At 40.0% G+C, this 22,630-nt stretch overlaps 1 protein-coding gene across 4 annotated transcripts in view; it reads right to left on the bottom strand.

Moving 5' to 3' along the window:
• LOC133509797 (inositol polyphosphate-5-phosphatase A-like) overlaps positions 1-22,630 on the bottom strand; it is a 218,480-nt gene that overhangs the window by 135,446 nt on the left and 60,404 nt on the right. For 3 of the 4 annotated variants that reach the window (XR_009797447.1, XM_061837168.1, XM_061837170.1), the window contains 2 exons: positions 10,072-10,172; positions 9,655-9,742 (listed from right to left, as the gene is read on the bottom strand). Coding sequence is in view for 3 of the 4 variants with exons in the window: in XM_061837168.1 (XP_061693152.1) it covers positions 9,655-9,742; positions 10,072-10,172 (189 nt within the window). In the remaining variant the exon portion in view is untranslated. Of the gene's footprint in view, positions 1-9,654; positions 9,743-10,071; positions 10,173-21,302; positions 21,538-22,630 lie in introns of those variants that run through there. The other variant, XM_061837169.1, reaches the window with a different exon arrangement.

Here is a 22,630-nt window from a genome sequence, read left to right as displayed (position 1 = left end):
AGATGGTTGGACGTCATTTAATGCACAGCTCGACACCACTGACCTGCCTGTTTCACTGGACCGGTGGGAAAAAGCAGTGGACGACAAATGATGTAAAAAGAGGGAGGAATAAAAATCCACATGTGGTGTTTATTTGCTCTCAACCGCTCCAAACCAATCAATATTTTTAATTTGGGTCCGAGTTATTATTTTTCACATCACTGCATCCTGGTGCAGCGTAAAGTGGCTCATATTTTAGTGCTAAAATGATCGATATGACAGGCTCACTCTGCACACTCTGTGACTGGGGGCCACACATCATAATGGACGGTAACGAGGAGCAAGCTCGTCTGCCTCATGCTGCAGTAAGCTGTAAAGTGTGAAAAGAGCCAACCTATGTCAGTGCAATGGTGAGCCAGCAAGGGGCCAAAAAAAAAAAAAAGAGCACTCTGACTTGCCCTGTAAATCCCCATTCACTCTTCGCATTAACAGTAATGAATAATTTCCAAATAAGAATCAAATTATTTTTCCATCTAATATTCCAAAATAAAGATCCATTGTTGTCCAATTTGATTATTTGAAAACTATCTAAAGAACCGGAAGGACAGTGCACCTGCAAGTTTTGGGTGTCGAATAAAGTAGTGTTTCTGATTCAAGTCCGGAAATTCTCATTTGACTTCCATTTGAATCCCAATTCAAATCACCATCTGTTCGTGAACAGGCCTATGGGATGCAAACGCCACAAAGAAAGAAAGAGCAAAGATTTGAACCCAGAACTGTCTGACTATGAGGCGGACACGGTAACCATAAACTCACAATGGTGCCCCAGTTCTATTCTGAAACCATTAAGTATATATACATTTCAGAAATGATTTTAAGAGTAAATGGCCTCTCTCTTAAACCCATAACTCTCAGCTGATGCCAGATTCATTGATTATTGCTCAAAACGTGTCATGAGTGGATGTGAGACGGTGTACCTTCTTGCATAAGTGTTTGTTCCACTTTGAGACTATGCATGCATTTGTGTGTGTGTGTGTGTGCGCGTGTGTGTGTGTATGCACTTAAGTCTGGCCTAAGCATATGAGTGATGGTGGTGCAGAGTTATTGCTTAGTGATATTACAACAGAGCTGACATCTACCCCATTAAAGAGGCCTCCGCCAGTGCCGTACTTCTCACCATATTGAAATAAGAGCTCACTGAGATTTAGTTTGCAATATTTTAACCTGTTTATAAGCCTGGAAGTGGGAGAGCATCTACTGCTAGTTAACCTCTATGTGTAAAACCAACAGACTGCACACAGAAACCCCCCCCACCCATCTTTGACCCCACTTTCTGCGTCCTGCTATATATAAATAAACTTTACATGCAGCCCAGTTTTGGTTTACCATAAAAACAGAAGAGGGAGGTGAGAAAGGATGCTGTTCAAAAAGGTGATAAACACAAGTGACATGCATTCCTGAGCCGGATTGTAAACACACGCTGAGGCCTTTTCAGCACAGACGGACACTAAGTATTCATAAATTCCTAGCTGAGCAAAGCAGTGCTGATGATTGCATTACAGCATGCTGCCACGAGGAGAATTAAGGACACACCTCGAGAGCAGAGTAAAGCTAAGGGCATCCACTGTCAGATATACTTGTTGAAGAATACATTATTAAGTACTGACGACAATGTAGCAATGAAACAAAATACTGACAACTACTTTTAATGATTTGTTTAAATCCAGTACAGATAGTCTATTTACAGTATGTTGTTAAATGCATAATTTTCTCAGTGCTTTTTCCCCCGGTTTTTATCCCTGCTAAAATATTTTACTACGAATATTATTAATAATTTCAGATGGCAGAAAATACGAAAATATTATTTGTCATATTTAATTCGTGTTCTAAGAAAAAGATTGGCTGTATCTTTATTAAATGTTTAATCCTATGAATATACTAATCGGCAGGAGGTTCTTCCTTTAATTGCTTTGTAGCACCAAATGCAAACATGAAATATGGATACATGTGTGCATTTCTGTACTAAGACATTTTAAGCATTTTATGAGAAGGGTTGCGTCAGGAAGGGCATCCGGCGTAAAAATTGTGCCAAACATATGTGCGTTCATCTGAGATGACACGCTGTGGCGACCCCGAAAGGGACAAGCCGAAAGAAGAAACAAACAAATAGTTTGAATTTGCAAATCTTATTGGCACATTTCCTTTTTTTTTTAGTATTGTATTTTCTAGATAGGGGCATCCCCCACCTGTGGATCATATTAATATTGATATTTATCAAGGTCATCCAAAAGGTGTTTGTGACTGGGGTCTCAAGTATGTATTGGCCATTTAAGATCATCCACACCTAACTCATCCGACCATGCCTTTGTGGCTCTTGCTTTTCACACAGGGGCACTGTCATGCTGCAACACAAAAGGGTTCCACAAGATCCAAAATGTGGGTTCATGTTATGCATTAATCTTCATGGGGCTGTGAAGTTGTGTGACCTCTGACTGATTAAATGGTTGCTTTTGGGGTCTCCATTAGTCCATAGGATTATTGATTGTATGTTGTAGCTCATTCCAGTCCTAGAGATCAGTCGTGCATTGTCGTTAAATTCCTATTAAAATGCTTAGAAACCACTTAGGGTTAAAGTGACGAGTGAATACTGTCGTGTGTCACTGTCTTTGTATGAGGAAATGCTTGATGAGATTGTGTTGTTTATGTACAGTATGTACAAGTGTGCTGAAATGTCTGTGCAGCTCTTCGGATGAAATGTGTCAAAAAGTGGAAACAAGAGCTGCCATTAGAGGACATCATTCCAGATGAAATGAGCTGCAGCTTCAGGGCCAGGCCCATGATAAATATTCATGGCCAAGAACAAGTGGATTGGGAGTTGAGTTAACAGGGTGGGCCTTCCTAATTGACATTTTACCTGCTGTATACCTTAACAGGGCTGTAAAGCAACCCACTTTGAGCCCTAGGGGGATCATGTCACTCAAGCTCTTTCCCATCAGGGCGAGCTCTTTCTGAAATAAGAGCAACACTTATTTCTTGGGATTTAATAGGAAGTTAGATTTACTCTATACATGTATATTGTCTCAGTTTAGGGGAAAATATTGACATTTCACAAAAATACATTTGTAATTACATCAACAGAGCTCCCAACCTATAAAAAAAAGCACTTCTGCAATAATTAGTCCAAATTTGTCTGAAATTCCATATTTTATAAAATTGGTCAAGAACATTACCTTAACCCAGTCATACAATTGTTACTACATTATGGCTTTGAAATTTATCATTTTAATGTCTTTATTACATCAACCTTGCAATGGCAGACGCAGTTGCAGCCTGAATTAAGGGTATTGTACTGCAGGAGAAAAATTGGTTTTACACACTTGGCCATTAAAGCTGATTCTGATTTTGATCAAACATATCTATCTGTCTGTATGGATTAAGTATCAATTTGCCAATTCTGTTTTCAACCCTAGTAACAACAAAAGGTCTATTCAAGCAGAGTAATCAGATCTCAGACGGCAAAATTAAAACTCAGCACTCTGTTTTTCAAACATAACATTGTTGATAGATTGAACTGGATAGATAATGTATGAACAATAGTTTTCGGTTCTATCTTGTCCAATGTACTTCATTCACATCTTCTCTTACATGGTATTCATATAAGATATTGATATACATATTGTGAGACTAACAAAGGTCACCTTATCTTATACTGCAATTTAACTATAAAAATAATATATTCTTAATGCAGTCACTGTGATTTGACGGGCGCATATGCGCCCGCGCGCCATCTGCACAGTCGAGCACGAAAAATCATGCACGTAAATTTTTTTACGAGCAAAAATGCATAGATATTGAAAGACGTCACTTATTTTGTGTAGTCTTGACCAAAGGTCGCTTTTTATTCAACCCTTCAGCAGCACACACCAAATGCTCTGACAACAAGCTGCTGCTCCGACACACACTCTCTCGCCCGGTCTACTATACGCCGCACCTCTCCTCGCCACTCTTAAAGGGGTACACTCATAGCTGCAGATACTGTATTTCAATATGTACAATTCTCAAGCAGAAAAAGTCCATGAAGTTGATAACGCCAGCCAAGGGCGTGAAAATTATTTTGAAGCTACGGAGCTGAGGAGGGGCTGACGACGGAAGAATTAAAGGAGCTACAGATGTAGCAACAAAAGAGGTGTGGAGAGAGATTAGTTCTGATGAGGAGGTAGAGGAGGTTATCGCGACCACCAAAAAAAAGGACAAATTAGCAATGTGGGAGAAAGTTTCAGACCTCGTGGTGAAGAAGCATCCAGAAAAGGGTGCAATTGGTCGTGCATTGGTGCTATGTAATGACATGTGCCTTATAGATTTCAAAAACAGTCAAAAAGAAGTAGAAACAAACCTCCTTGGACAGGTACTTGTAATTTTTTAAATGCCCATCTGTTGACACGGAAGAATGCATTGCAAAAATAGAACAAAATCGTGCAAGAGAAAAGACCCAAAGAGAATTTAGCAAAACTGGAAAAAAATGTACAGTAGCAATTAAGTTCATTCAAGTGCTAAGTAGCTCAGTGAAATGATACAAATTAAGTTCAGCAAAATTGAAAGAAAAACAAACTTGTTGCAATCAAATTCAGAGATTCACAGTGTAAATAAGAGCCAAAGAGATTGAGAAACCACTTCCACAAATATCCTCCATCCTCCACCTGCGCCATTATCTTGTTACCAAAAGTTGTCTCATCTCCAAGGTAAATACACTTCATAAAAGCAGTTTGTTTCTTTTATGTTTTTATACAATACAATTTTCTTATTTAAAAACATCAAAACTGGAGTGGCATTTTGGGGGCTGGAACAGAAGAATGGCATTTACATTAAATTCAATGGGGAAATTAGCTTAGACATAAGAGCAACCTGAGGTAAAAGCATTGTCACGGGACAAATTAAACTCATATCTCAAGGTACCAAAGTATAAGTGGATTTTTTTTGTTTTTGTTTTTTTTTTTTTTAATCTGGATTGGGTGGGATTTTTTTTTTTCTTTTTAGGATTTGGAATTGGGAAGGAGTAGGACCAACCTCTGTTGGAGTGGGAGAACGCAGGAGTCAACATTCACACGTGTCAGCCTCTAACATGTTGGAGACTATCAGTGACTTGACAATATGTTGACACCAGACGCAAAAAGAACATTTGCCTCCAGAGATGTGTACCTGGGGGGTGTAATGAAATCATTTTTAATCTCCAGTATTTGAAAAACAGTGCTACGGCCATAACGAGTCAATGTTTACGTGTTTCCTTGATAAAGTAGGGACATGCTGTTAGAATTGGGGGTTCTGGATGTTTATTATTAATCTTTTGAAAATAGTATTAGTAAATTCTGAACGGCAATGGGTCACAGTTAGGTTTGCATCCAATGGACACGAGGTGAGGATATCCACCACATTACTCTTTGGATGGGGATTTGAATCCGGGACCTGGCCTTCCTGTGTTTTCTATATTTTCCCTGTTTGCGTGGGGTTTCTCTGGATACTTCAGCTTCTTCGCACAATTCTACAACATATTTTTTTAGATTAATTGAAGACTTTAAACACGCCAAAGGTGTGAATGAGAAATTTAATGGTATGTCATTGATATGTGCCCTGCAATTGGTTGATGACAACTCCAGAATGACCTGAGATAGACTCCAGGTCACCCGCAACCAGTTCCAATTGATCGAAGAACAGAAAAAGTAGAAGCTACAAGAACAATCCTTATTAATTTCTTCCAAACTACAAGAAAAACATTGTCAAATGAGACAATTGCAAATGTACTACTTTATTACTACTACTGTATTACTGATCAAAAGTCCCTTGTAATTTTGTTATTCTGTTACACAAAATTCAAATCAATAGTCTTATCAATCACTTGCAAAATCCACACTTACAACAAAGAAACAAACTGACCTTTATTTTAAACATACACAGACTTTTTATATATTCCACTCAATCAAACAATTCACTGCCACTTCCTAAGGCACTAAGCAACTGCATACAGAATACAACAACACACACACACACACACACACACACACACACACACACACACACACACACACAAGACCCAAGAAACTTACCACTTACATTATCTGAAAATTGACAGGTGGAGCAGACAAACAATTATCCCCGCAACAGAGAGGAGAGAAATCGAAGATTGAGAAAACAAATACGAGTGATGTCATCAAAACTAAATAGCAAGCCCTGTGTGAGGGAGACTGGAGAGTCTATTCATATTTACTCTGGCCTGAATTTCAACAGAAACATCACTGAAAGGACATCTGTTGTTTCTTTTTCAGCAGACCGATTCACAGAGACAAGAGCAAATTGTGATCTCTATTTGATGGGAATAAAAATACAACAAAAAGGTTAATCTATACACAAACACTAAATAAACAGCTCATAATGCCATGATTTGAAATGGCACATAATTACATTTCCAAAAGGCCAGCGATTGTAATATTCTTTTAAAGAGCATATGTGACTCAGTGGATGCTGTGATTTATGAGCGTTTGTGGATATGCGGTGAAGCATGCTGGAAATGCTGCAAACGTGTTGGAGAACAACAACAGAAAACTCAACAAACGCACACAGACTGTGACCTTAACACTTTTTGAGCTCCTCCGACTGGTTAAATCTGACTATTTTTAACAGAATGTATTGGAACTGTAGAGAAGATGCTGCAAAGTTTGTGCCTTCAATATAACAAATCAAATCATACTTGAACCGAGGATGTTTAAGGGATTGTGACTACAGGAAGGTAAATTAGCGTTGCGGACAAACTCCTCAATCAGTCATTTTAGCACGAGTCTTTGGCACCACCAACAGGACAAACAGCGCCTGTTCAAGGATCGATAAAAAAAAAAGGCAAAAACCGGTTACCAAGTAGCCAAAAAAGGAAAAATGTACAGGGCCTTTGTAATTTTATAACTGTTATGAAAACAAGCTCTTTGTTGTTTTTAATTTTATTATTATATTTTTTTTAGATTTTTGATAGATTTTTGTGCACGCCTGTCCTGAAGTTAAAAAAAACAACCTAACCCATATACATTTTTTTTTATTATTATTTTTTTTTTTAAAACAGTTTTTAGGTTACGACTGACTACTATGTATGATTTTGCATATAATAATGTATAGGACGAGAAAGCAAACATAATTTCCCATTAGTTCACCAAATGAAACATTGAAAACTCCCCACTTTAACGTGCAAGTGACATTCTGAATTTACTAACCCTATGTCAAGGTGACAATGTTAAATCAAACAATGATAGTGCAAAATGGGAAAGTAGAAGGGGAGTTGGCCAAAGTGGAAAACATGATTCAAGCAGTAGTTACATTTTTGCCTTTTCAAATTGTATTAAGCGATTTTTTTGCTACATACATAATCAATGAGATGTAATGGTATTAACTGGTAATTAGTTATACAATAACTATTAGATGTAGGTATGCTTCATATCTACTGTAAATAGTACATAGACAAAATCAGGTGTTGTTGGTCTCACATTTCAACAATTTCAATAACATTCTACACAGCTCTAACCTAATAATTACATTTGAATAGAATGTTTTTTTAATCACAGACTAAGCCATCTTTGTGGTGTTGGATCTCTTAAATGAGATGGAAGTTTCAAGGAAATCTACACCATCCATTCATCCATTTTCTGAGCCGTTTATCCTCACAAGGGTCGTGGGAGTGCTAGAGCCTGTCCCTGCTATCATCGGGCAGGAGGCGGGGTACACCCTGAACTGGTTGCCAGCTAATCGCAGGGCACATGAAGACAGACAACAGCCGCACTCACAATCACACCTATGAGTAATTTAGAGTCTAATGTATGCATGTCTTTGGGAAGTGGGAGGAAATCAGAGTGCCTGGAGAAAACCCACGCAGGCATGGGAAGAACATGCAAACTCCACACAGGCCGAGATTTTTAATCCCAGGCCTCAAAACTACATTCTACAGTTGCCATACTGTGGCGTTCACACCCTACACCATATGTTCCAGACAAAAAATTAAATATTTCATATATATAAACAAAGTCAAGCAGTTAAGCATTATAGAATTTAAAAATCATAACTCCTCTGATTTGCATCACTAGTGAAACCCTAGATACAGTTGATACTGTATTCTTAAACTTATACTGCAACCTTGTGTTGTATAATTTTAATACAAACTGAGTGGTCATTTATCAGTACCGTACATCCATTAATTACTGTCTAACATTTAACAAGAGGAGTCAAATTTGTCCACATCTAGTAGTGGTTAACCTTGGATGTAGTTCTAATGGTGAAATCATTTAAATATATAATCACTAGAGGTGAAAAAAATATATAGTGCATTGATATTTAAAAATCATAACTCCTCTGATTTGCATCACGAGTGAGACCCTAGATACAGTTGATACTGTATTCTTTAACTTATACTGCCACCTTGTGTTGTATAATTTTAATACAAACTGAGTGGTCATTTATCAGTACTGTTACATCCATTAATTACTGTCTAACATATTAACTAGAGGAGTCAAATTTGTCCACATCTAGTAGTGGTTGCTCTTGGGTGTAGTTCTATTGGTGAGATCATTTAAATATATAATCACTAGAGGTGAAAAAATATATATAGTGCATTGCTTCAAAGCTCTTGGTTTGATTGACATTTGATACGGCAAAGGGGTGGGGGGAATGCTAATCTAACTGCTTCTTGCATGAGTAGGGAAAGATTCAATGGTACTTAAAATTAAACATCTTGTCATTTCAGAAAAGTGCCAGATCAAAAGCTTGTCTCCTTTTTAGGATATAAAAGTTGTATACAGTGACAGAACTATGAATTATACTATTAAAAAAAAAAACACCAAAAAGTGCACTTGTTAGTGAGGCTGGAAGTTTTTTCTTTTTTTTTATTATTTTTTTTTAATATGGCTGGCCATGTCTGCTAGTCAGAAGAGCCATGTTTGTTTATGGACTGGATGTGTCTAGAGCAGTTACATAAATATTTCAAAAGTTACATTTCTTGTCCCCTACCTAATATGTTCTATGTGAGAACACTGATTATAGACCCACTATGATTGGTGTACTGTATTGTATTTCATATGAACATTTCTTTCACTTGTTTAGAACAAAAGTCAAGGAAAAAAATTGTGCCAAGCTTCTTTTGTTAGTTTTGTGGTCTGCATAAAATAACATGGCGGGCCGGATCTGATCCGTGAGCTATCATATCCTTAAAGCGGTGGATCTCAAAAGTTTTCCAGGTACCAAATCAACACTGTACTTAGCTTTCCAAGTAACACTAATAATGCCCAACATTTAAATACAGTAGGCCCAGATCGTCACAACAAAACGGTGTAGGAGGTTACACTCTTGGAGTACATTTACTATGACTGCAAGACACTGTAACATTAAGTTCCAAGATTAACACTGTACTTGAATATAGGAAAATTTGTAAAAAAACAGAACTTAATCTTGACCAGATACTGATTCCACAAAATACAAACTGCAATAGGTAATCACACAAAGAATCACAATCTGAGATAATGTTCTTCACACAAGAGTTCAAATAAATGGGGTCATGTCTTTATAGTATTTAATAGAACTGTATTAAAAAAAAAAAAGGAAGCAAGCTGAGATATTTAGGACTGTGCTTTGTGATATGAAATGTAGACTTACTGTGAAATGTTCCTGGGACTTGTAGTTTTCATCGAGGTAGACACGAGCACTGCTGTACTCCTTCATGGCATCACTGGACAATAGCTCTCTGGTGAAAATATAATAGCACAAAGACAAAGCTGTCATTCCACCAGTGGAAAGAGTTCTCCTCTTTATTTAATAGTGCGAGCTTACCCTGACTGACATAAGCAGTGAATGTAGGAAAATAATTGCAGTAGAGCGCAGGGTTGGAGTTTGTCATTGTCAAATATAAATTCTGCTCTCATTAGTATAGACTGCAATTTTCATGATCAATATGTTTAATACTTTTGCAGGTTATGCAACAAAATTAAAAGTTGTGTGCATTGGAAAAAAAGAAAAGGTTGGAAATAATTACAGTACAGCATGGCTCATCAAGAACATTTATAGTTTACTTACTTGACGAAACTATCCACATGTGACATGGAAGCCTCATAATTCTTCCCACCCACTTCTTGACAGTGCACAGCTAAGAAATGAGGCTTATGTGACTGAACTGTCTGTAAGTGAAGAGAAACAAAGATTAAAGTGAAAACCGGGCAAACACTGCACTTCAAACCAGAGGTTACTCAGTAAGGCCCAAACCTTTGCCAAGGCAAAAAATTTAAATGGGGAATGAAAGTGAACACAACCAGATAACCAACTCCGTTATTTCCCTGAATTTTTAAATTTATACTCCATATTAAATGTATATGTGTACATTTAGTGTCCCTGGCATAGGGCAGTATCATCACATTTCCAGAACCATCACTTTTCAGGAACCCCCAAAACAGTTTGTTGTGCCAATAACATTGAATTGTCAAAGGGAGCAAGCCATTTTCAACACATTTTTCAATAATTTGTAGAAATACCCATGCGGGGACTGACCAATACTAAAAATTAGTTTTTGGGAAAAAAAAAAAAAGACTATAACGAAAAAGGAAAATAAGCAAGAAGATGGAAGAAGGAAAAGAAACAAGTTGGAAGGAGGAAGAGAAGGAGAAAGAAGGAGAAGGAGAAAGAAAAAAAAGGAGAAAGAAGAAAAATGGACTCTGGTGGTATTTTCGCCCAACTTCGGAACAGCCAGTGAGCAGTGTGCAAACGTGAGTGTGACTGGTTGACCATCTCTGTATGTGGGCTGCGACAGACGGACAATGCAAACAGCCTGAAGTCAGCTGGGATACGTTCCAACTCCCCGTGAACCTGGATAGGATAAGCGGATGGATGGATGCATGGATGGATGAATGAAAAATCGACCAATTTGGACAAAGCCGCTTTCAACGCAATAGTTAATTTAGTTGGTTACTGAGTTCTTCCCTGGCCAAACATTTTATGAAAACCGGTTGAGCAGATTTGTTCTTATTCCTCAACTCTTAGGCAGAAGGAAACTTGTTGCGGCAAGTCTTTTTAAGTCTGCTGACATAACAGCTCCATATTTGTAAAACAAATATTAAGTTAAACCAATATTTTTGAAGAGATGCTATTTTTTTTTTAAAATCTCAAATCTTTAGTCTTTCTAATATATACATTTCATTTTGACACAGGTGTGTAACAACGGCTCGATGGAAGACTGGTTAGCACATGTGCCTCACAGTTTTGAGGACTCAGGTCTAAATCGAGCCTCACCTTTGTGGAATTTGTGTGTTCTCCACATAATTGCATGGGTTTTCTCCGAGTACTCCGGTTTCCTCCCATATCCCAAAAAAACCGAGGTAGGTGAACTTAAGATTGTAAATTGCCCATATGTGTGAATTGTTTATGATATATGTGTCATGCGACTGGCTGGTGATCAGTTCAGGGTATATTCCACCTCTTGCCCAGAGACAACTGGGAGAGGCTCCGGCATGCACACGACCTTAGTGAGGATAAGTGGTTCAGAAAAAGGATAGACAGCTATATAACATGCAACCATGTGTACGCAAGGAAAAAAATGCCTTGCTAATGACAGAAGGTCCTTAATGGGCTTGTTACACAAGCATAACATGGACCTTTAGTGGTTCACTTAGAGACGTAACTCTGGTGCTGGATGCATGTACATCAGGGTGTGACAAATGCTCCCATGTCAACATTTATTCGGACAGACAGTATCACTATCTGTACCAACATCACCTTGGCTGCTGTTATATGCAATATGCCACCAATGTTTACCAGGAATTGAAACCTGTGATAACAGGTAAGAATTTAATGACCGCATTTCATTACTCATTGATATAAATTAGTCCAGCATGTGTAGTAAAATCAGCATGCTATGAGGCACTTGAGTCTCATGGCCTTACGTTTGTAGGTGTTTGTGAGTATGCTGTCAGAGGTGTTGAGAGAGGTTGACCACTAATGAAAAATCAATACCACAGAGTGATTTACAGCACTCGGGCACTCACAAGGTCAGTCTAGGGATGGCAGGTAAGCCTATACATCAGTGTCACTGAGTGTTGTTGGTGGGGGAGCCAGAGAAGCTATAAATGGTCTGTGGCCCTTAATCCAGCCCTGATACTTCACAAGTAGACCTCCTTCAGCAATGCATTATGCTCACTGCTGGCCCAATCAAATAAAAGTAATGTATGGCAATAATATTATGGATTTTCCATCAACCTATGGCTTCTCACTTATCTCAATGACCCAAGAATGAGAGGGCCTGAAGCAGCTCAAACATGGAAAGAGTAGTGGATCTCTCAGCTCTGAGTGGAAAAGGGCACATTTTCAAGAAGCTTGCAACTATTGGCAAAAGCGAATGTGCCTTGTGTGAGTACATTTTTTTGTACTACCTGTGTCATTCGGCTGCACTCACTATGTCTGTTCAGAATGTAAATTTAGCCTTGGTTTGACAAACAGACCTTATACAAACACAAATTTATTTGCCTATTCCAAAGTATACACAATTAAGTAATGCCATTTTCCTGCCCTGTGACAACACTGTAAATCCACTTAGATGATTTTGAGTTTTAAGTGTCCATTAAGCATTTAATTCCTAGACAAACTACACGGTGTCGATTGATTTTCGATGCAAAGAAGACTTACAAACACTGTAAAACAAGAGCTAATTGCACATCATTTGTTTTGGTGCAAGTACAGTAATCCTCCAATTTTCATTGGGCATAGGGACCGAGTCCTGCTGTGAAATGTAGGGGGGAGTGGGGAGAAAAAACAGTTGACATCTGCCAAAATGTTTAGAATGCCTCTATCAATAATTTACACCGTAAATATAACAAACTGTGACCCCGAAACATTTAATATGACTTCAAACATCTTAAATTGCACTTTTATTCACACAAGAAATTCCAACCAAAGCATTTGTGACGATGCACATGTAAAAATGGACCACATTGGGTCAGATTTATTAGCTGAATAATGGTCCTATAATACAGACACACTGCATTCCAATACAATACCATTATAGGATAGATGATAATGGAACTGCATGCTGACTAACTAAAGCCAAATTGGCCGATATGTTGTTCTCAACTCATAGAAAGCCAATCATAGATGAGAACAAAACTATACCCGATTTGGGCCTCAACTCTGTAGCCCCCTTTTCCTGATAGACCCAATACCTATACTGATATAGTCAGTGCGAATATGTATATAAGTGCTAGGTGATCATTGTTTTCCCCACACCTAAACATGACTCAAGTTAAATGGAGGACTCTCCCCTCTCAGGCAAAGCTCCAGCTAAAGTGAGAGACCTACAGGAGCTGAGCCAAGAATATTACTGGGTCCATCCACGAGGGTCCGGCAAGAGGTTCCTTTACCTCACCTACTGAAACTGGTCCCAGCCTGTCATACATTGTTTGACCCTGCAGATGGAGGAGAGTGGATACAAACAAAATAGAGTTCACCCACCACCACCGATCCACCACTTCGGATGTCTTACCTGCACTCCAGTCAGCCACTGCTGGGAAGTCCTCCTCTAACGGATGAGCACACATGGTTCCTGCCTCCATCTTTTTTCCACCTGTAGCCACTCTCGAGGCTGCCGTCCATGCCTCAGGAGATACCACTAAATCTGTCTACAAGACAATTCCCTGAACCCCACAACTCGACTCATGAATCACCCACTTCCACTCCACAACGGCGTTTGTGGCGTCAACTTCTGTTGTGGACGAGACTGTGCCCACATCTTTGTAGAACAACTCGCTAAGATCCTTCTACATGTATTCCACCTGCTGTGTTGCTATCTTAGTCCTGACTTCATAGATATGCTCCAGGTAATACGTTGTGAGATACAGCAAGTCGTCTCACGTGAAATACTACGGCATGCTCATACCGGTCATTGTTCCTCATGGTCTTGACTAAATCCCCATTACATTTTTCATAGTGCTCCACTCTAGATATAAAATTCTAAAGCTATTTCCAATCCCTTGACTCCCCAGTGACTCTGACCTGAACCTTTGTCCGGTTCACACATCCTCTCTTTATCTGGCCTATTATTGACAATCCTCAAGGCATTTACTCTATTCTTAATAATTATATACAGTATGCACTATGAATGTTTTTGCAATCATAATCAAACTGTCTGCCTCCATGTAGTTTTTATGTATTCATTACTTTTAGTTTCTGTGACAAACAGGAGGAAAGAAAAATATATATACATGCCTGGTGTGATTTGTTATCTTAGCTAGTAGAGATTTTATGTTGATCATTATTTGTTTTTCTCTTATTAATTTGATTCTTGTTCTCATCTATGGTCTTGTTATATACTGTAACTATGTTGAGTTTGTTGAGGACTGGGAGTTCCGTAGCTGCTGTAGTCTATACTGCATGCAACTTCATTTAAGTAGTAGTAGCCGGACAACAATAAGTATACCCACACAAGCCCAGGGGCCTCAGACCATGGGCAACACCAAAGTGGAAAGGAGTCCAACCCGCTCAAGTTGACTGGTACCAGAGCCGAAGCTGTGCGTGAAAGCAAGCCCAACTATAGCTAGTCAGAACTTCTTGACCTCACACACCAGGTCAGGAGGTGACATTTCACATCCCTAGAGGCAGTTTCTATTGCCAGAGATAGAATTTTCCATGGGTGAACAGAATCTACTAGGGGGCATGAAGCCCGAGACAACATAGCTCCTCAGATCATTGGGACACACAAAAACCTCCACCGCGAGATGGTGACAGCCCAAGGGGGTGCATGAATCAGACACTGATGAGATATCTCAAAAGTCTTAGGGTGGGGTACACCCAAAAGTGATTGCTAGCCAACCGCAACAAGCGTTCTTTCAGTATAGCTGGTGTTTCACACCTCAGTGGATGTATTTTGGTCCATTTGTTCTTGCAGTTTGTTTGTTTTAATTCGGCAAAAACACAGCACTATAGCTTGCGGTCATGAATCAGGGAGTGAAAATTGTCCTTCAAGGACTTTCTGTGAAAGAGAAGGTTCATGCTTCCATCAATCAGAACATGTCATCCAGGTCGCAACCCCAAATCATCACAGAACCACTACCATGTTTGACTGTTAGTATGATACACTTTTTCTGACAATCTGTTAAATTTACACCAGCTGTATGTAATGAGACAATTGCCTTCCAAAAATGTCAGCTTTCATCAGTCAACAGAACACTGTTCCAAAAGATGTTTTTCATACATGTAAGACAAACTTGGGTTTCACCTTGGAATGCTGCCATGGATGTATCTTTTTTCTCCGAGTACCTTGCTTACTTTTGATTCATCAAGACTGACCTTAACTGATGCAAGTGAAGCCTGCAGTTCTTTAGATGTTTTACTAGGTTACTTCGTGACCTCTTGGACAAGTTGTTGAGCTTTTCAGGTAATGTTTGTACTGTAGGCTAGCCGCTCCTGGGAAAGTTCTAAAACTCTACAAAAGGTTTTGAAACCATTTCCAGACTGCTTGATGTTAATCATGCTATTTCTTATCTGTTCTTGAATTTCTTTGGATGTTGGAGCTTTTTGAGATCATTTGGCTGGCTTCATTTGTCAGAATGGTTCTATTTGGGTAATTTGTCTATTGAATAGGTCTGGATGAAATCAGGCTTTGGTGTGGTCAAAGAATATGAACTCAGCTTTCCAAAAAAAATGTGACTAGCCACAGTTAATTCATAATTTAAAAGAGTGAAGCAGTAACCTTTTCCCCACAGGTACATTTGAATATTTTTTTTTATCCTTGATAAATACAATCACCATTTAAGAACTGCATTTGATGTTTAATTAGGGCAAGATGGCGGCGCACACACCTACAACAGATCTTAGTGCTCTAGTTTGGTGCATTTTCTTTATTATTATTTTGGCGCTACTTGTGGATTACTTACAGTATATATATCATATAGCTTCCAGGACCTGATTGATCTGGGACTGAAGCATAATTGATCAATAACAAAGGAATACCAAAAGATAAACAATATTCCGGAAGACATCGTGAGACCACCGGGTTATCCGTGGATAGTCGCTCTCAGCAAGCGACGGAGAAGGCAGAAGGAGCGTAAACAAAAACAAGGATGCTGGGCGGGCCTGGCTGCTAAGCTAAAGAGGAAACCTCACAGACCTGCGCTTCCAAGCATCTTTTGAACCAATGCAAGATCCATCACCCACAAAATGGACGAATTGGAATTACAACTACCACGAGCAGCTTTGTCTGGAACTATAGAATTATTTTCATCACGGAGACGTTGGCTACACCAAAGAATCCCCGACGCTGCAGTTTTGCTAGCAGGCCGCACACTACATCAACAAAACAGAACCAAAGACTCTGGAGACTCCGGGGCGGGGGAGGGCTGTAATTCTATGTGCACAACGAATGGTGTTCTAACAAGAGAATCATCGACACCCACTGTTCTCCTGATTTAGAGGTCCTTGCAGTCTTATGCAGACCCTTTTATCAACCGAGGGAGCTAACAGTAGTCATTGTGGTAGCTGTCTATATCCCGCCGAATGCTAACGTTAGCCCACCACTTACCCGTCTGCTCGTGACTGTAAACAAACAGCAGCTGGCCCACCCCGACGGAGTAGTTGTTGCTGGGGACTTCAACCAAGCGTGTTGAAACACTGTCTTACCCAAATTTGTCCAGTATGTGACGTGTCTCACCGGAGGCCCCATAGCTCAGTGGTTAGAGCAATGGGCTGGTAAACCAGGGATCATGAGTTCGTATCTCACTGGGGTTTCTACTCCCCAAGTGGGGTTCCTTCAGGAAGGGCATCCAGCGTAAAAACTGTGCCAAATAAATATGAGCGTTCATCTGAGATGTCATGCTGTGGTAAACCCTAATGAGACAAGCTGAAAGAAACTTACTTACTTATGTGACGTCTCCCACCATAGGAGACAAAATCCTGGACCATGTTTACTCTAATATTAAATATGCAACTCTAACATTAAACATGCATACAGGACTTCCCCCCTCCCCCATCTTGCTGGATCCGACCACCACATACATCCCCTAACGTAAATAAAAACAATAGATTGATCAGCCGTCTGTTCCAAGGTAAGTTACTCAATTAGTCGGTGTAACAGCTATAAAGTACAATGATGATGAACAATCTCTTGGAATGTAGCAAGGGGCTGGCACTACAAATTGACAAAGACCATCCCATTATTTTCACTATTATTCATTTTTTAATTATATTAACCTGTAGTTCATATCCGTGTGACAAAGAATCGCTTTTCTTTTCCTCCTCTCTGTTGGTCGAGCTACAACTTCACACATCCACACTGGTTTGATTTTGAACCCTTTTACTGTGGCAGGGACGTGGAGCTTTAGTCACACGGCAGGTGAGAAAAGTTATGGAGTTTGAGCCCTTGTAGAGTTTTAATCAAACCAATAATATCGGAGCATACCAGCACACACCAACCGGCCAACACGTTGCAGAAACTTTAACTGGCGTTCCCATTTGGGAAACCTTGACATTATGAATACAATTGAAAGTAATTCACGCCTTTCTGTACACTCTTTGGCGATATTTCTGATACCATGGGCACAAAGGAAACAGAAATACGATCGGGAATTTGTTCTAATGAATCACTCATAACATTACTACGGCCGCACTGCGTCCACCATTTTGATCGGTAGCTTGGGGTCCCTAACAACATTATCAAAGTAGGCGTGGCTTAGGCGCCCTGCCCGGATCCATCCATCATAACATGGCCTGAGAATGCACTCTCAACTGCAGGACTGTTTTTCATGCACCGTTTGGGAATTATTTGAACACCAGAACTGCCAGGAACACACAGATACTGTTCTGTCATTCATCAAAAACTGTATAGACACTGTGATTGTAAATAGACTGATCTGGGTTCACCCCTAATCAAACACCCTGGATGACCTGAGAGACTAAGGGACTCCTGAGACACCGCAACACCCCTTTCTGGTCAGGGGACAAGGCACAGTACAGTGCCGCTAGAGCCGGCTTAAAGAGGGGCATCAGAGTGGCCAAGGTGGCCTACAAAAGAAATATCCAGGAGTGCTTCATAGAAAACAACTCCAAAAAAATGTGGGAGGGATTACAACACATCACAAACTATAACAGTAAGAACAAGATGTGCGCCGGAAACACAGACACCTCACTGGCAGAGAAACTAAACCCATACTTTGCCCGTTTTGAGATGGACAGCTCAAACCCAGGCTCATCACAACCACCTCCCATCAGCAGCACACTGATGCTTCAATAACATGAAGTGAGAGGTGTGCTCAGGACTGGGCTACTAGCCCAGACGGAGTGCCGGGGAAGGTATTGAAGGCCTGTGCTGATCAGCTGACGGGTGTTTTCACAAAAATCTTCAACAGATCCCTGCGACAATCAACCATTCCCTCCTGCCTGAAATAATCATCCCCATCCCAAAGAAAGCAGCCATTGACAGTCTAAATGATTACAGGCCTTTTGCACTCACACCTGTGATCATGAAGTGCTTTGAGAGGCTGGTTGCACGCCAAATAAGGGGCTCACTTCCTCCCTCACTCGACCCCTACCAGTTTGCCGACAGAGGAAACCAGTCCACCGAGGAGGCTATCACAATAGCTCTCCACACTGCACTGAGCCACCTGGAACGCCAAGGGAACTACGTCAGGATGGTTTCCATAGACTTTAGTTAGCCTTTAATACCATCATCAAAGGTATTTTGGTTGACAAACTCTCCCTCCTTGGGCTATCTCCTTCCATCTGCTGCTGGATTATAGACTTCCTCACAAACCGTCCACAGTCTGTCAGACTTGGCCCATACCTCTCTTCCTCAATCATCCTCAGTACCCGGTCTTCCCAAGGCTGTGTACTGAGCCCTCTGCTATACTTTCTGTATGCATAAGACTGCATACCAGCCCATCCCAACAACTCCATTATCAAGTTTGCTGATGAGACCACTGTGATCCGGCTCATCTCAGAAAGAGATGAGTCTGCCTAAAGAGACGAGATTGGTAAATTGTCAAAGTAGTGTTCTGCAAACAACCTTACACTGAACACCACAAAGGGAAAGGAAATCATCCTGGACTTCCGGAAGCACGGCATTGACCCGGTCCTACTGTTCATCAATGGGGAGTGTGAGGAGAGTGTCCACTCCTTCAAATTTCTGGGAGTCTACATCACGGACAAACTCTCTTGGACTGTAAATACCACTGCGGTGCTGAAAAAGGCCCAGCAGCGACTCCACTTCCTGAGAGTGCTCAGGAAGAACAACTTGGAAGCTAAGTTGCTGCAGGCCTTCTAGAGAACCAAAATGGAGAGCAACCTCACATACTACATCACAGTGTGGTATGCTGGATGCACAGAAGCGGACAGAAAACCTCTGCAAAGAGTGGTCAACAGAGCCCAGAAGATCACTAGTTGCTCTCTGCCCTCCCTAGAGGACATTGCCAACTCCCGCTATCACAGCAGAGCCACTAATATTGTAAAAGAAACTTCACCTCCTGTTCATCCCCTGTTTAACCTGTTGCCCTCTGGCAGGTGGTACAGGTCCCACAAAACACAGATCACCAGATTCAAGGACAGCTTTTTCCCCAGAGCCATCAACTCCTTGAACTCAAACCACTGAAATAACAGTACTGTAATGGAATATTCTGCGACGGCACTTTTGTGCATTTATTTATTTATTTTAGCAGTAACTGTGCCTTGATGTTTTATTTATTATTTTTTATCTAAGATGTCCTTCGATTTTTATTCTATTTTATTGCACCTTCCACCTTGTGGAGAAGCACTCATTTTCGTCGTAAGGATTTTGATTGATTAATTAGGTTATCTTATAAAATTGATATTTACATTTGTTTGATGGTTATAAACAAAGTGAGCAAACTATGGCAAAAAAAAAGATTATTTCAGAAGGGGGCAAACACTTTCACTCCACTGTAAATCTGTTACATCAATATTTACAGGATCACCACATCAAGGAACTTAATGGGAACTCTCAACACGTTCATTCAACAATTTGGACAATACAAGACTGGATGTGGGGATGCGAAACAATCATTGGCCTGTGATGGCACAGACAAGTTGCAAATAAAAATTTGGCTGTGTGACTATTCAAGAGTGTGGTAGAATGCAAAACAATCTTTTTACTACCACAGCATTGCCGGATCCCCATTTGCACAAGGGCATTACCCTAACCCAGTAAACATCCCTCGTGTTCTATAATGTTGAAAAAAATATATCAACATCCAATAAGATGCTGAAAGTGATTTCATTTGGATGACGATATTACTGTTGAATCATCAAGAATAAAGTTGAGGTGTGCATCGTTTTAGGTAGTACAGCAGCTGTTCCTGACACGACAACAAGCCATGATTAGGTGTTATAAAATGAATGAGTTAATTTTTATGGGGAATTCCCTTACAGCTCATCTGTGTTGGCATACACACCCAGACTCCAAGTACTGTATATCAATGTGGAAAAGAGGAGTGGAAGCTTTAACAGGGTGGCACCATGACCTTTGCTATATTTGCTAGTCGATAAAACAGAGTTTAACAGCTTGTCTTATTTGCTAGGATGTTGCATAGAAACCTTAGAAGGCACATACAAAATGAGCAAGCCTTTCTTTATTAGTCTCCTCGTCAGTCTGATTGAATCTGAATTGAATTCAGCTGCTTTTAAGCAGTTGTATTTCACAAAGGGAACTGTGATTGTATGACATCTACTTGGTGCGTAGTTTGACAATGTCTGAATGAATGTCAACTGTACTACATCCACACCTATTAAAAAAACAATATGCCCACTTGTGAAAAATAAAATCCAAATAAAAGAGGTGTATTAAACATGATGCCTTTTCAAAGCTAATACGGTCTTGCTCACTTGTGACTTGACACTGTCAGGCTTGTTACCATTTAAGATTGAGGAAGCTGAGTTGTCGTTAAAACAAGGCGAGGTGGCCCGACTTTGATGAACAACTTAAGCAACACGCTTCGTGTACAGAGGAGCCGACTCGCTCTCTTTTTTTTTTTTTTTTTTCCAATCATAGTTAATGAATGGTAGGCTGCAACACGCTTCGTTATACGGAGGAGCCGGCTCACTGTCTTTTTTTTTTTCAATCATAGTTAATGAATGAAAGTTTGTATAAACCAGGGGTCATCTATTTAAATATTGGTATTGGTATTGAAAAAAATCCAAGTGGCTCCATCGCTATGTGGGATTTATTCTCGATTAAGAACATATCCAGCAACAAAGTATTTGTATGCGTCCAGACATTTCTACGATTTCAAACTCTTCCGTGTAAATCTCGATGACTTACTCACCAGATACATGTGTAGAACCAGTTGTCCAAGACAAGCACAAGCGGGGTAATAGTCCAAGTTCTTATCGGCGAAAACATCCGACTTTGGCATTAAATGTGGGTCCTCTATGCAGTGTTTCTCATTTTTCCACGTACCTTCATTTATTATGACCTTCTAAATGTTTAACGGTATCAGACAAAACTCTGGGAGTAGTACTTTAAGACGTATTTTCGTATCGTCTCCAATCAACTTAGCATGGAAGAATGGTTTGTTTGACTGACACTTCTGGCCAGTGACGTGATTTGATGACGTAGGTGCACAGGCTCGATATAGTTATATGCTTTGCAGCACTAAACATTTATGTTAATAGCGTTATAAGTGCATGTTATGTGTAAATTATTTCTTCGCTCATCTTTTGGTTATTTTGTTGTCCGCTGGTTGTGCTGATCTGTTTCTTGTGGTGTAATAATTTTGGTTTGATGCGATACTGTGGGTGAGGATGACGTGTTGGCTTGTGACTTACTTGCACCGGTCATAGTTGGGGGAAAAAGTAGAAGCTTGTTCTTCTGCTCACAAAAATAAAGGTACAAATGTGCCTCACTGTCTCATGAGCACCATCATATTTGTCCCCAATAATACTAAATCCTGAAATTGCACCCGCAACAGGGACTGCACCTTTTAATACGATTAGTCTTCTGGTCTATTTTTATTTATATGTATTTATTTTTACCTTCCACTTTTGTATTCAATGAAACAGGATAAACTCTCCAATCTCATTGTATGATGTATGACAATAAATAGCATTCTATTCTATTCAATTCAATTAAAGTGCCAGAAAACAGACCAAAAAATAATTGTACATTTGACACACCTCAGAATGTAGTCATTTGAACAAATGAATGGATAAAAAAAAGAACAAAAAAAAGAAAAGTATGTGAAGTCAGAGTTCAAAATGGTCAAGAATTTAAACGTTGGATCTTCCAGACCCAGTGGAGATGTCACTGGGTACTCTGAAAATGTTGCCTGTAGCTGCCAATCTCATCTACTATATCTACAAAGCAAGAAGCCATGCACATTTCATTCGCTTTCACAGGCCATAAGTATCATGCTCCCCTTTGCATCTGTTGAAATTCAGAGGGACGTTAATTGACACAGGGACTTATGATCCATGACGTGTTGTGAAGGGTTTGGGATTGCGTGGTGCATGACTTTGGCAGCCACATTTGGATGATATCCCCCCACCCCTCACCCTTCCATGCCCAGCACACGAGTGGGTACAAGCCATTCGCCCTTGCGCAGGAAATTCGACATATTCCAACTGTTGTCAGGCTGGCATGGGGCAGCGGGTT

Source organism: Syngnathoides biaculeatus, chromosome 12 (assembly GCF_019802595.1).
Source record: "Syngnathoides biaculeatus isolate LvHL_M chromosome 12, ASM1980259v1, whole genome shotgun sequence".
In the NCBI taxonomy this organism is placed as follows: Eukaryota; Metazoa; Chordata; class Actinopteri; order Syngnathiformes; family Syngnathidae; genus Syngnathoides; species Syngnathoides biaculeatus.
The sequence above is the reverse complement of the archived record's forward strand: the minus strand, read 5'-3'. Positions and strand labels throughout refer to the sequence as shown.